General features: G+C 37.7%; 2 protein-coding genes and 1 pseudogene across 4 annotated transcripts; 2 read left to right on the top strand and 1 right to left on the bottom strand.

The window, feature by feature from the left end:
- Nucleotides 1–1090: 1090 nt before the first annotated feature.
- LOC137731425 (Regulator of chromosome condensation (RCC1) family protein) lies at nucleotides 1091–3494 on the top strand. Its single transcript, XM_068470533.2, has 7 exons — nucleotides 1091–1361; nucleotides 1441–1593; nucleotides 1909–2067; nucleotides 2266–2433; nucleotides 2637–2768; nucleotides 2882–2965; nucleotides 3092–3494. The coding sequence occupies exons 1-7, from the start codon at nucleotides 1139–1141 to the stop codon at nucleotides 3382–3384; spliced, it is 1212 nt and encodes a 403-aa protein (XP_068326634.2). The 5' UTR covers nucleotides 1091–1138; the 3' UTR covers nucleotides 3385–3494.
- Nucleotides 3495–3572: 78 nt separating this feature from the next.
- Nucleotides 3573–7086, bottom strand: LOC137731424 (protein PTST homolog 2, chloroplastic). 2 transcript variants are annotated; one of them, XR_015957916.1, is made up of 8 exons: nucleotides 6242–7086; nucleotides 5785–5911; nucleotides 5157–5352; nucleotides 4848–5056; nucleotides 4527–4672; nucleotides 4273–4450; nucleotides 3965–4033; nucleotides 3573–3882 (listed from the first exon to the last, which is right to left on the bottom strand). XR_015957916.1 is itself a non-coding variant. In XM_068470532.2 (8 exons), the coding sequence occupies exons 1-8, from the start codon at nucleotides 6829–6831 to the stop codon at nucleotides 3787–3789; spliced, it is 1581 nt and encodes a 526-aa protein (XP_068326633.2). In that variant the 5' UTR covers nucleotides 6832–7082; the 3' UTR covers nucleotides 3573–3786. The 2 variants fall into 2 exon arrangements, 1 of the variants encoding a protein (XP_068326633.2); XM_068470532.2 differs by having other exon boundaries at nucleotides 4303–4450; nucleotides 6242–7082.
- A 1820-nt stretch (nucleotides 7087–8906) lies between these two features.
- On the top strand, nucleotides 8907–13941 carry LOC137731353 (protein NRT1/ PTR FAMILY 2.13-like; annotated as a pseudogene). The gene is made up of 5 exons (XR_015957845.1): nucleotides 8907–8939; nucleotides 9098–9182; nucleotides 10210–10427; nucleotides 12171–12746; nucleotides 12958–13941. The product of XR_015957845.1 is annotated as a protein NRT1/ PTR FAMILY 2.13-like (transcript).
- Nucleotides 13942–14592: the final 651 nt, after the last annotated feature.

Here is a 14592-nt window from a genome sequence, read left to right on the forward strand (position 1 = left end):
CTGTAGGCTTTTTATGATATGGTAGCTGGTATTCAAAAAAAAAAAAATGTTATATGCCACTTGGTATTACTGTATTCCTCTTCAGGTATTAGTAAGAGGTTTGAAGCTCGATTTTCGTTAAATATGAATTTGACTCTCAAGACAAGGAGGTCATAGAGAAACTCTTTTTCATTCATTTGTCTCGAACTTCATGAAAAACTCCATTCTCTCTCTCGTTACGATAAAAAAAGTAATAATGATCACCACTACTTTAGTATAGATAATATCGTTTGTTAAAAAAGAACAAATGAATAAAAATTATACACATTTCTTGCATTATAAGAAATGATCCCCATTCCGTAGAGTTGATTTTTCACGCACACTCTTGTTACAAACTACAACAGATCAAAAGAAATAGTTGGTTGTTTTTCATTTTTCTTACAAAATACAATATTACAAAAACTACTTCATTTTCTTACGGATAAAATATCATCAAAACTGTGTGTGTATGTGATACAACCCATGATATATTGATATAAGGTATTGTTGGAGGACTTTTTTAGTGTGCCGAAACACTGATTAGTACACTAATTGTAATATATAATTGATTGTAAATTTAAAAATAAAAATCGAACTGATTGTATTATAACGCTGTGTTTCCGAAACTTAAAATTTTTATTAGAGTTGTAGTCATTATAATTGTGGTCAGTACCACCAATAGTCAACCCACATGGACGGTCAAACTCCGAACTCACACATCACTATATCGCAACAACAACCCGGGAACTGAACTGTCCACTCGAACATCTAAACGAAACAACACCATGAGCCGGAAGGGAGATAAACCCTACTTCTCCTACCACGCCCACTACTCCGGGTCCAAACGCCTCCGTCCCCTGCCTCCTCATCCGGAACCCGAAACCGAGCAAATAGTAGGGTCCCATCCAGATCCAAATAGTGGGATCCTTCCTCACATCTTAACGTAACATCTTCCGATTAGAAATCATTTATTTATTTAAAATTAAACACATTTTTACGGGTCTATCCAAGCCCAAGATCCTTCAGTCGGAGCCCAAAGAGCCCAAACGATGAGAAATTTAATAGAATCACAGAAAGCAGAAGTTATTGAGAAGGAAGAGTATCAGGGGGCACCGTAGTGATGAAAGAGAGTGAAGAAAGCAGAGTAGCAAAGCACGACGAAGAAGGAAGCAGCGAGCAACAGATATGGAGTTGGGGGGCAGGAACGGACGGGCAACTGGGCATGGGCAGGCTACAGGACGAGCACCTCCCTCAGCTGCTTCGCCTCCCTTCTCTCTCCCCCGCCGCCGGATCCATCTGCTCCCTCGCCTGCGGCGGCGCTCACGTTCTCGCCTTAACCTCAGGTCTCATCCTTTCCTTCACCGAATACCATAAAACTTACAATTTTTCTTCTTTCTTAGAAAAAACAAACATCTGTTGCAGGTGGGAAGGTGCTGACATGGGGAAGGGGCACGTCTGGTCAACTGGGTCATACTGATACGGTCAACAGTCCAAATCCTAAGTTTGTAATGTCTTTGAACAACCTCTTCATTACTCATGTTTCTGCTGGTTGGAACCACTCCGGTTTTGTTTCAGGTATTCTACTTTAAACTAATATAGTCCATGTAGAACTCGGGTGCATAGGGGAAGCACGTTTCCTCTAACCAATGTGGCTATGCCGACGTCCGCTCTCAGGCAGTTGATATTTTACATTCTGTGGTGGAATACGTTAGTGAATCTCTGATAATTTTACGCATGTTTGTATCCGTCGAGAATCGAAAACCAAGTTAGATTTTGCCCAATAGTCGAATTTTTCTTCTTTTGCTGCATTGTGTTTAACTTGGTGGCAACTTGAAGTGCGGGGCTTCTTAACTTATTTCTGGTTCTCGGAATTTTCTCGCTTGTTTTCAGATGCAGGGGATCTTTTCACGTGCGGAGATGGCTCGTTTGGCCAGCTCGGGCATGGTGATTTCCAGTCGCATTGCTATCCTGTCAAAGTCTCCTTCTTTGTTGATAAGAACGTGGAGCAGATAGCATGCGGGATGCGCCATTCGCTTGTTTTGGTGAAAGGTAATTTGTAAGGTTGATCTTGTATATTTCTCGCTGACCCGAGCTTTAAGGTAGAGATGCTGATTTTTATGATGTATATGCTTTACGACATGCTTAAAGCTTTGCAATTTTGTATTACAACATGAAGGAATTCCATTTATTCAATATTTAGCCTATTAGTTCGAGTGTATAATGTTTCTCAAATCAAGTATTTTGCAGGTGTTTCAGGGGATGAAGTTTATGGGTTTGGTTCGGGGAAGCGTGGTCAACTGGGTATCTCTGAGGATAAGATCAAATTAGTTAATATTCCTGAACAAATTCATGGATTTGACAGCGTAAAAATCTCTAGCATTGCTGCAAATGGAGATCAAAGTGCAGCGTTATCTGGTGAGGCCAACAAACTTACTCTTTCTTGATTTGGTCATATAAAACAGATGATATTGCTTCTATCATGGATGCCGAGCTTTGAAATCTTCCAGTCGATGTAAGAGCTAAGAACTTTCCATGCCAGCCACTGTCCAATTGAACGCTATTCGCCTCAGTAATTTAGTTTTCTGATTGCTGTTTTCTTTTCTTGCCTATGACATTAGCTGATGGGCATTTGTACACTTGGGGAAGAGGGTTCGGTGACATCTTAAGCGCTCACTCCCCACAGCATTTATCTACATCGTTCTTGTTTACCAAAGTTGCTGTCGGATGGAATCATTCTTTAGTATTGACGGGTATGGGCATTCATTTCATGCCATAACGAGTTCCGTTTATTCGTTTTTTGCTTCCTTTTACCTGGTGAAAAGATAGTGTCCTTATGTAGCAGCCTCGAATATATTTTCAACAGGTGGAGAAGTTTTTATGCTTGGTGGAAATCACCATGGAGTTCTTAGTAATCCTGAAAAAATTACTCCAATAAAGCACCTAGCAGGTAATGCCTTTGATCCGACCCAAACAACACTCGCATAAACTTGACATATCTGAATGATCATCGTACATTTGTACTAGAATTGCGATCACTGCTGATTGCGTGTGTGATTCTTTGCACATTTGACAGATCCGAGGGAAGTTGTCCTGGAGAAAGTCCCCGACCTTGAAGGGAGTAGAATTGTGCACATTGCAGCTGGAGCTGAGCACTCTGCTATTGTGACCGAGGATGGAGTGATTAAGACATGGGGTTGGGGTGAACATGGTCAGCTTGGCTTGGGAAATACAGATGACCAAACGAGTCCTCAAGAAGTGAGTTTCGGCCACAAATTTCGGAAAGAAACTGACACAATCGAGATTTACTGCGGTAGCGGGTTTACAATTGTCGTAAGAACTTCACGTCGCTGTTCTCAGACAGATTAACAATACCATTTACCCGAGCTTTACCTAGTTCATGTTGTGTAAGTATATGTTTTACAGGGTTGTATTATTCAGACAATCATTTCTAATACGAAAAAAGAATTTTAGTTTTACTACCTAATTAAGCAACGAACTTTACTTTCGAAACACGAAGCGCTGCAGAGTGATTGTCGAGATAGAAAAGTCGAAAGTTTCCTGGAAAACTCCTCATTGAATTACTTATCACAATTCAAAAATTCGGGTTTTACATGAAAAAGGAGAAACGACACTATGTTACGTATGAATCATGACAGAAAAGAATCACGAGTTAAAATCTACTGCCTATATGTTGAATCTGGGGAAGAATCGGTGCTTGTTCTCGATGAATATCCTCTTACGCTTGCTGGGGGGCTTCCGTTGTGTGTGTTATGTTATGATCAGGACGTTGTTTTCGTATCCGTTGTTGTGAACAATTGGGCGTAGGGGATCAATCCGCCATTTACCATCGACAATGAACTTGATCTGAAATGCAAGATGAAAAAACATTAATCGACGGGGTTCTAACGTTGTAAAGACTCGACCACATATAACACAATTTACTTGCCTCGTATCTGCCCGGATACAATTTAAGGCACAAAGAGAAGATTCCTGTACGCAACTTCTCCATCTTTCTCTGCAAGCAACCACCACAGGTAACAACATTTGTATTACAAAAGCAATAGTACTAATACTTCTGAAAATGCGGGTAAATGCAAGTATAAAGACGTCATAAAACAAAAAAAATATATGCACATGGTAATATTACTTATCAATCTTTTAAAGTATTCCCCCATCTAATAATAAAAGCTAAGTAAGAAAATAAATGAACGAGTGGACAAAAACATGGATCCACTAATATTACTTGAGCCTAACCTAACTGATACATTCAAGAGAAGATCAGACCTGGGTCGTCCAACCATCATATGATCCAGCTATGAGAACTTCTGAGGCTGAATTCGGCCAAACTATGCAAGCAGTACGAAGAAGTTGTAAGGTCCTACGAGCATCATTAATCCTCTTTTGCTTCTCCTCCACAATCTTTTGCGCTTCGCTGGTATGGTTGGGTAAGATGTCAATGGTAAAGTAAGTTATAGTCTTGTTTTTAAACTAAAATAAATTGTGCATACATTATTGCCATTGCCATCTTTCCTTCCAAAACAGCCAACTTTGCACGTGTTGACCGCAACTTGTCCTGGGCATGCATAATCTCATTTTCCTGAAACTCTAAGGTATCTGAAAGCTTCTGCACATCTTCAGAGGAGCTTTCATGACCCTGATGAAAAATATAGACGAGTTTAATATGATGCCCCAAATCCTCCAAAACATTATCACAGCATGAGAATGCTGCTCGGCAAAGAAAACGAAAGTGAATATATTGTTAAAATTTTGGAGTAAAAACTTTCAAAATTTTCATACAAATTTACATAACGAGGACTGATCATCCCCACCTTCTGTGCTGCAGCATCATCAGCTTTAGACCTCAATGAGCGGAGTGCAGAGGAGAGCTCTGATTCAAGGTGCTTAATCCGACTACGTATTTGCTTGTGATCGATCTCTTTCTTATCAGAATCCAGTTTAATCCTTTGATAAGGTTCATGAAATATTTCATCTCTTGAACCATCCTTTAGTCCCATTTTATCATATGAAAATTCATCAGCTGTACATTACAAACATTTCATTAACAATCAAAGGTTACTTGAACCAAACCATTTAATCATAAAGCTACTTAAAAGTGAAAACAATTAACTATAAAATACCTTCAAAATCAAGATTCGAAACTCCAGCCCTATGGGTGCTCCAAGTTCTCCACGTGTCAGGTCTGGGTGAGTCTGTTAGCACACCATTGTTTGAAAGAGAACTGCTGTGGTTAGGCCTGTCTCTTGAATCGTTAAGAATGGCTTTGGTGGGGTTTAATGATGCAGGTCTGCTGCTTCTAACAAGGCCAGCAACTGTCTTTTATAATATAACAAGCATCACGTTATGTTATAGAATTTCTACATGCAAAGGAAACAATCACATCAAACTCTTAAAAATAAATTATTTTCACGCAGATGCTGTAATGGTGACTGCCCGCATAAAAGTTATCCTCCCTTTCAAGCTGCAAATGAAATTGACAGTGAAAAGGCCAAACTATAGTTAAGGTTTCATTAACGCATGCTGATAAATATAAAATTTATTTTGTTTATATATTACCAAATCCTAAAGAAATATACCAAATGCAATTCGACTCTCAAATATCTATCATCATCTTACCACCATAACGGAATATAGAAGTACATCTAAACTGAAAACTAGAGAAAATTTCAGGACTTTACATAATGCTTGCCCCTACAATATCACCCCACCAAAAGACAATCAATTCAAAATAACTTAAAACCAACTTACTACATCAGCAGAGGAAGCACTGCCTTCTTTCTCTCCCAAAGCAAACGCAAGTGCTAAATTTCTCTGCTTCTCCAATCGATTCAATATACCTACAACGCCAGTATTGTCCTCTGTTGTAGCAGCTTCTCTACACAAAGCGAACATTTGAGTTGATTCCCCTTCCTAAAAAACTATTCATCGATTCAATTGTTGAAATAGAGCATCAACAAATAACGAATATCTTGTCATCACCTTTTATTTTGGATAATAATTCTCATCCACACAACGTATGGTGGACTTATTCAATGAAAATTTTACCATTTGAAGTGGTTCTAAGTCAATCTCTTGGTCCAAAGATACAAACATTTTGCACGTCTCTTTCCAAATTAAAGACAGAGAAAACAAATAGAACAATTATACCATGGAATATAACAAATCTAAAAACATCAACCAGTTTCAATTATAACAGAATCCTCACAGTGATGATCTACCAGACGACGAGGCTACTTGAGAAGAATCATCAAGAATGGAAGAACCCACGCCGGAAACCCCAATTTGACTGCTGCTCGAGGCACCGCTGTCGAATTCTTTCGCCATTGTCAAATCCCAATTCTTAAATTTGCTTTCTTGAGCTCTCTCTTCTTCTTCCAAATCCCAACCCAACGAAAGCCAACCACCTTTCTTCGCGATAGCATCGACCAAATCTTCTCTCCCAGCTTCCAGCAGTTCCTTCTTGCTGGGAAACGCCCCGGGCTTCTTGGAGCTCTTCATGAACTCCAGAATCTCAGCTTCCAAGTTGAAATCATCCCCCTCGCCATACCAATCTTTACACCGCCTCGCAAACCCAGAACACCCACAATACAACCCGCTGTAATCGTACCGTTTTCTTGACTCAGAAAACCCTACAATCAAAGAAAACCCGCTCATCGGGTGAAGCCGCTGCCGCTGCCTGGCTATGGCTCTTGAATTGACGACGAAAAGAATCGAGAGAGAGGCGCGAGGGATGAAGTTTGGGGAGGAGCGGGGCGGCGGGAGGAGGTGGGTCGCGGCGGTGGTGTAGGAGAGCATGGCTTAGGCATTTCAACGAACAGTTGGAGGGTAAGGTGGAGAAATGGGAAAAAGGAGGGAGGGCGAGCGAAGCAACGAACAAAACCACCGAAAAGCGTAAACGGACATTAATGCGAAAGGATGCGAAATAAGCTGATGATGTACGAATTTAAATTTTTAGAATAAGTTTTCCATTTTTTATAATAAAAACAATTGTTTGCTGATTACTGTGGCAGATATTTGGGCGCGCAATGTGGAAATTTGAGAGAGAGAGAGTGTGTGTGTGTCATTAGCTCGAGTTTTAATCGATAATTAATGCATGTTGGATGAGGTTAAAAGGAGGTCTATTTCTTTTTTTTTTTAATGAGAGATTCTCTTTTGAAATCAAATGTTTTATTGGTTTTTAAATGTTGTTGTTATTTTTAAAAAAAATTTCATTATCATATGACGTTACTGATTATGTAAAAATATCTTTTATTAATTAAAGATTTTGATGTTATGTCGTTCGTGTATATGAGATAGATACAGGAAAACCTCAGGCGTTTGTGTCGACTAAAATGGTTTCATGTGGAACTTGAATTCAAAAGGTCCCCTCTTGTGGTGTGTCTTAGTCCTTCGGCGTGGAAGCTCCTGTCCAAAAATTTATCAAGTAAAAGGGGTTTATCTTATAGGATTAATTCCAACTAAACATGCATGTTCGGTTGGTAAAGTCTCCTAACAAAAGCAACGCTTTATTTGGTATAAAAGATTGGAACAAAATGTATAAGTTATTATTTTCAATGAACGTTGAAAGTGGATGAGAATGGATTTTCATTTTGAGGAGAATACATGACTGAAGCTTCTCTCTTTCGAGGGTGCACCGGACACCACTCGACGTGCCATGCTTATACGTCTTTCTCATTTCTAATCATATCTTTTTGAGAGGATTAGAATTGATTTCTTAACGAGTAATTCATATTCTGCTTCCAAGTTGGATGCAATTTATTGATTCATTCCGTCAACACCTTAGAAAAGTAACTTATCTATTATAATTCAATGATCTATACCAAATGAGAAACAATAGAAGAAGAAAAAATCTCACTTATCAATTGTTTAATATCTAGTGTAATAATAACTAAATGTAATAACAATTCGGTTTATAAATTTTGGGGTGTGCTATCCACACACTCCTTTTTACTTCTCACACATCCTTTGTTAATTTCTGTCCGTTGATCTTCTTTAATTCATCCGATCCGACGACTGAAAATTAAAAGAATATGTAAGAAGTAAAAAGAGGTGTGTGGATATCACACCCCTAAATTTTTTTGTCCCTTTCAAAATGCAACATTTAAGTGTTTTGACTATGAAATAAAGTTTTTAGGAATTTATTTACCCTTAAACCCGCGGTTTGGAAATTATGGTCGCGTACAAAAAATATTTCTGAAATTGGGTAGTGGGATCAAACATCATGTCTAAAATTTGAAATATATTTGGATGCTATAAGTAATAATTAAGAGGGAGGTAGTTACTATTAATAACCTTATTAGGAAATTTCGAAATTTGAGTGCTTAAAACACAATTAGTTTAATTCATAAGTTGGATTCGGTAGAATCCAGGCTCTAGATACTCCATCGGTGTATTTAATTGAGAATTTGAGAGACTTTAATGGATTTATAATCCATGAATTTTTATGGAATTTAATTGATTTGTAGAGATTCCATATAAAATTTTGATTCAATTCCCTTAAAATCTTATGGGGAGATGTGAGATTTGTGGATGCTTAAAATACATTACGAAATCTCTCTAATTCCTTATAATTTCTCAACTTTCTCAAATTCTTTAAAATCAATTTCTAATTAAATACACCTGGAATGTTATAAACTTCTTTGAATACACCAGGATTTCTAAAGATTTTAATAAACTTTCTTAAAATTCTATTTGAATACACCTTGAATTTCAGAAAATAACTTAAAATCCTGATTGAATACCCCTAAATTCATTAAAAGAATTAAAATCCCAATAGAATACACCCCCTAAATTTTTTATATCTAGGCTTAAGTAATCGATTTTTTTTCCAGGTAAAAAAGGTTAATAAATCGATTAGTTTGGATAAAAATATGGCTGAATGCTCAATGGATCAAGGACGTGAGGTATAAATAGTTGAGAGATGGAAGATTTTGCCAATGTCCACAGGTTAATCAGAAACCAAATTACAAGAAGGATGATGGGGGATAAAAGCAACTCTTTCTTGTCCCTCTGCTTTAGAAAACGCAAATGCGACTCTCCGTCCTCGTAGCCATTATTGCAGCAAAAGGATGAAGATCTTCATCAGTTACTAGATCCAAACACAACCAAAAAAAAGTTTGGATGGAAAGCCATGCCTTACATCCTAGGTACGTTTCTCGCTTTCTCAAGAAATTTTTCATGTTACCGGATCCCATAACTATAGAGCACTTGTTTAATATCGTGATAAGTGTTGTACATTTGTGATATAAAATATATTTTCGACGACACAAAAGAATTATTTTAACTAGTTCAGGACCTATATATAAAACGTAGAACCTGCTCATTTAAAAACGAGCCAAATAAAATTTGATCTTACGATTAGCCGGATCGAACCATGATCCAAAAAATTAGAATCGAACTCAAACTGGCTCATCAGGCCCGACCCTTTTAACATGCCTAATTTGAGTCCAATCTTTCTCTCCCTCTTTTTTTTTTTTAAATTTCCTTTTATTTTCTTCGAAAGTTATACTTCGGCTTGAGTTGCATAGTTTGGCTTGGATTCCTCGTATCAAAACCGGAAGATGCTTGCCTTGTTGCATGGGGGGCACGTGTCCGTCATGCCCAAGGTAGGTGGCTTCTCCTTCGCCGAATTTCTCCCTGCACACATATAATAACGTCCTCCATCACACTCCTCCAAATTAACATCAGACCTAAAGAGAGAGAGACCAGAGAACAGATGGCGAGGGATAAGAAGAGCAGCTGTAGCAGCTCTTTCTTGTCCTTCTACTCCCCCAAACCCACCTCAATAACCCCTTCTTCTTATGATAACCACTCTCCTTCCTCCGAGCCATTATTATTGCCACAAAACCATGACCAAACAAGGCCTGTGTGGAAGTCCATGCCTCACATCTTAGGTGTGTGTGTGTGTATATACGCGTGTGTTTATTTATTCTTCTTTGAATTATTCAATCCAAATCTCAAAAATAATTGCAAGCGGAGAAAATAATTGTAAGAATCCCTTTTTCCCATTACATATTTTAACTTTTCACACGCTTGCTCAATTTTCAGTTGTTAAATCAAATGAATTGTAAGAAAATCAACGGTAAAAAATTAACAAGGTGTGCGAGAAGTAAAAATGGATGTATAGATAGAACTATGCATTATATATACATGACTTTATTTGTGTGAGTGCAGGTACTGAATCAATTTCGATGAAGGCAACATTTGGAATGACAGCAAATTTAATGGTGTATTTGGTGAGGGAGTATCACATGGAGCAGGTGACTGCTGCCAACATAATTAACATTTCGATATGTTCCTATTGTTTATTATCAATCGTTGGTGCCTCCATTGCTGATATTTATCTAGGCTAATTTCTCACAATTGCTTTCGCTTCCTTAGCAACTCTTACGGTACACTACATTTTCTTAAGGAGAAATTAGGTTCTCATCCTTCCTTTTGCTACTCCTTTGATTAAAATCTTATTCATTTTCATTTTTTGATCAAGGTTCTTGGTATTAATAGCATCATTAATTATTTCAATAATAAAATATTTTTTATTTCTAAATATATTCATTTAAAGTTAAAAATGTTACAATTAGTATATTTATATTTATTGTCACATCCCGGCCCGGGGCGGATCACTTCCCGGGCCCGCTCCACCACCGTAGCACGATATTGTCCGCTTTGGGCTTACCATTTCCTCACGGTTTTGTTTTTTTGGGAACTCATAAGCAACTTCCTAGTGGGTCACCCATCATAGGATTGCTCTAGCCCCCTTCTCGCTTAACTTTGGAGTTCCTACGGAACCCGAAGCCAGTGAGCTCCCAAAAAGCCTCGCGCTAGGTAGGGATGGGAATATACATTTAAGGATTACTCCCTTGGGCGATGTGGGATGTCACAATCCACCCCCCTTAGGGGCCCGACGTCCTCGTCGGCAGACACGCGGCCAAGGTTAGGCTCTGATACCAAATTGTCACATCCCGGCCAGGGGCGGACCACTTCCCGGGCCCGCTCCACCACCGTAGCACGATATTGTCCGCTTTGGGCTTACCATTCCCTCACGGTTTTGTTTTTTTGGGAACTTATGAGCAACTTCCCAGTGGGTCACCCATCATGGGATTGCTCTAGCCCCCTTCTCGCTTAACTTCGGAGTTCCTACGGAACCCGAAGCCAGTGAGCTCCCAAAAGGCCTCGCGCTAGGTAGGGATGGGAATATACATTTAAGGATTACTCCCTTGGGCGATGTGGGATGTCACATTTATGGCTAAATTTATCGTATATTTTTATTTTTAGTTTGTACCCATTTTTAATTTGCAATCCTTTTTTAATTTGTTCCAATTTTCTTTTCAGTTTTAAATTGTACCCATATATTAATTTCTTTTTGTGCCCATATTTTATAAAGTTTTATTTGTATTTGTACCTATATTTTTTTATTTATTTGTACCCATTTTTAATTTTGCTAAATTTACCCATGCTAATTATATGTACCATTCATGTAATTTTTTTCAAATTTTTAATCTTAAAATGTACTCATTCTTAAATATACCAATTCGTTATAAGTAAAATGTACCATTTTTTTTTATATAAAATCTACTCAATTTTTTTCTAATCCATTTTTAAACTTATATGGGTACTCTTTTTTTTTTTTTTTTTGTTGATTTGAGAATGTATCCATGTTAAGTTTAATCGAAGAAATTTACTAATATTATTAAGCCTAATATATATATATATATATATATATATATTTTGGTGATTTTGAAGAATGTACCCATGTTTTGGTACAATAATTTTTTGGTTAATTTTGATGAATGTACCCATGTTTACACACACACACAATAATATATATATATTTTAATATTTTTAATCCCACAAATTATGGTTTTTTATTTAAAATCTCATTAATATAAAACAACTATAAATTTTAATTTTTAATTTAAAAAAATATAGTAACGTACATAAAAATAAATTATCACATTAATTTCAGGGACTTGTATCAAAAATTGAAAGCCAATAAGGTTTTAGTCAAAGAATTTTCATGGTTAGGGACCGCATCCAAAGTCTCCATTTTCTTAATCTTCTCAATTAATCACCATTTATTTATTTTAATCATAGTTATAATCAGCTTAATTAATTGCCCATTAATCATTGATTAGGGAATGGTAACAATACCGTAGTGCCACAACTGAGGCCTCCACCTTGCATCCTTGATGATAGTCTGCAATGTGTCTCCAGAGCTACAATAACCCCAGCCGGGTTTCTTGCTTGCTGGGTTATGCTGGCTGGGTATAGGAACTGGAGGAATTAGGCCCTGCAGCATTCCCTTTGGGATCGATCAATTCGACTCGACCACCATAGAAGGAAGAAAATCAGTGGGTAGCTATTTGAATTGGTACTACACTTTATCTAGTTTGGTACTGATGATCAATCAAACCCTAGTTGTGTACATTCAAGACTCTGTGAGTTGGTCAGTAGGGTTTGGGATCCCCACCCTGCTCATTTTATGTACAATTCCCTTGTTTTTAGCGCGGTCCAAAATTTAGTTCTACGTGAAGCCGGAAGGAAGCACATTTTCCAGCTTTGCACATGTTCTCGTTGCAGCGTACAAGAAGCGGTGTCTCAAGCTTCACAATGACAAAAGGGTACGCGGAGTTTTTCTTTGACACTTCACCAAAGGTAGACAGAAAAGGAAATGTAGTACAGTCCAAGCTCCTCCTCTCAACAGAATTTAGGTAAATATCTTGGATATTTATCCGTCCACAAATTAAAGCTTGTAAACTTTGTTGCGTGATATATGTTTTTGTCCAATGGTTTGAACCGTCAATTTTGGCTTAGCTTGCAACATTGTTGCAAGAATATGTAAGTCCCCAAACTCAAGTACAATTAACTGACTAAATTGCTTTGCATACTCATACTAAATCCATTGCTATTTTGGTGGCTCAGATTCTTGAAGAAAGCTGCTTTACTGGTGGGCAATGAAGTAAGCGATGATGGATCTTGCGCAAATCCATGGAGGCTGTGTAGCATCCAACACGTTGAGGAGGTAATATGTGTTGTAAAAACTCTCCCAATATGGGCTTCTGGTGACATTTTCTTGATTGCATAAGCGCAAGAAGGAACATTTGTAGTATCACAAGCCCTAAGAATGGACCGGCACTTTGGACTGAATTTTGAAATGCCTGCTGGGTCAATCAAATTGATGTCAATGATGACAGTAATTATCAGTCTCCCATTGTATAACCGTGTCCTACAACCAGCCATAAGAAAAATCACTAAGCACGAAGATGGACTCCCGGCCCTGCAAAGAATAGGAATCGGGTATTTCTTCTCGATTCTATGCATGATGGTGGCCAGACTAATTGAGCAGCGAAGAAGAGCTTTGGCCACGTCAAAAGATTCATCAAACGGGATAGCAGCCATGTCCGTGTTTTGGCTATTTCCACAGCAAATATTGCTTGGTCTTCTTGAGGTGTTTGGCACTGTTGGGCACATTGAGTTTTACAACAAAGAGTTTCCTGAGAGCATGAAAAGTGTTGGGAATTCTCTGCCATATCTTTGCTTGGCCGGGGCTACTTATTTGAGTAGCGTGGTGGTGAGCATTGTGCATAGTGTTACAGGAAAGCATGGTCAACCCAACTGGTTGGACAATGATATCAATGTCGGCAGATTGGACAATTACTACTTCCTGATAGCTGGTTTGGGGGTGCTGAATTTTCTCTATTTTCTATCTTGTGCTTGTGGATATACTTATAAGGCTAGTGTAAAAGCAGGAGAGAGTGTAGAAACCAACCCTATTGTCTAAGAAAGCTTGAGGGCATCATTGTAACCTGCTGGATTTATAGTTTACAACTATTAGTCTATTACAGTGTATTTATCTCTATTTGTAAGTGAGAGATTTTATAAAAAATGTCAATTTATCTTTATTTGTAAGTGAGAATTTTCATAAATAAAACAATTTATCCCTCTGCTATAAGAATTTATCCTTGTAACCTGTTGGTTTTAGAACAAGTTACTATATATTATTGGCTGATACATTCAGTGATTCACATCATCGAAGTTTGTTTGTCAGTTCAAAGTGGGCGGGTTGCGGGATTTCAATTGTTTTACATTGCAACCCGATCGACGTTTTATAATGCGACGATTCCCACTTAATCTCGAAACAAAAGTCATTTTTCACTCCTATTTTCTCCCCTTAGAGTCAATTATTTCTAGCTATTAGATTATTAAATAAATCAACGAAAAATCACAAGACATAAATAAAATGATGAATACAAAATGGAAAAAAACGAGTGTGAAAATCACTATGACCTATCTCGAAAAACTGGCCTTGATATGGTTAATGAGTTTGGGGGGTGATTCTTAAGAGATCAAATCTTCTACAACTAAAATGAGTGTGGCCTCTGCAGCCCCAATAATTAAATGACACGTGTTTCTAAACTTAATTTTTCTTAATTTTGTTTTCATAAACTTAATATGTGTCAAACAATGATTAGAGTCACGAAGAGGCCACACTCATTTTAAGTGCAAAAGATTTGATATCGATTCTTACACTATAACATCACAAATTCCTCACAAAAA

Source organism: Pyrus communis, chromosome 16 (genome assembly GCF_041283825.1).
Source record: "Pyrus communis isolate YQ-2024b chromosome 16, ASM4128382v1, whole genome shotgun sequence".
Taxonomy (NCBI): domain Eukaryota; kingdom Viridiplantae; phylum Streptophyta; class Magnoliopsida; order Rosales; family Rosaceae; genus Pyrus; species Pyrus communis.

Bases quoted from the DNA above. Each gene is read 5' to 3' on its own strand.
- LOC137731425 (XM_068470533.2), top strand. From the start codon at position 1,139: ATGAAAGAGAGTGAAGAAAGCAGAGTAGCAAAGCACGACGAAGAAGGA. The intron at 1,362-1,440 runs GTCTCATCCTTT...CATCTGTTGCAG, and splicing joins CGTTCTCGCCTTAACCTCAG to GTGGGAAGGTGCTGACATGG. The intron at 2,434-2,636 runs GTGAGGCCAACA...CTATGACATTAG, and splicing joins TCAAAGTGCAGCGTTATCTG to CTGATGGGCATTTGTACACT.
- LOC137731424 (XM_068470532.2), bottom strand. From the start codon at position 6,831: ATGCTCTCCTACACCACCGCCGCGACCCACCTCCTCCCGCCGCCCCGC. The intron at 4,451-4,526 runs GTATGCACAATT...CAACCATACCAG, and splicing joins AAGATGGCAATGGCAATAAT to CGAAGCGCAAAAGATTGTGG. The intron at 4,034-4,302 runs GTCTGATCTTCT...GGTTGCTTGCAG, and splicing joins ATGATGGTTGGACGACCCAG to AGAAAGATGGAGAAGTTGCG.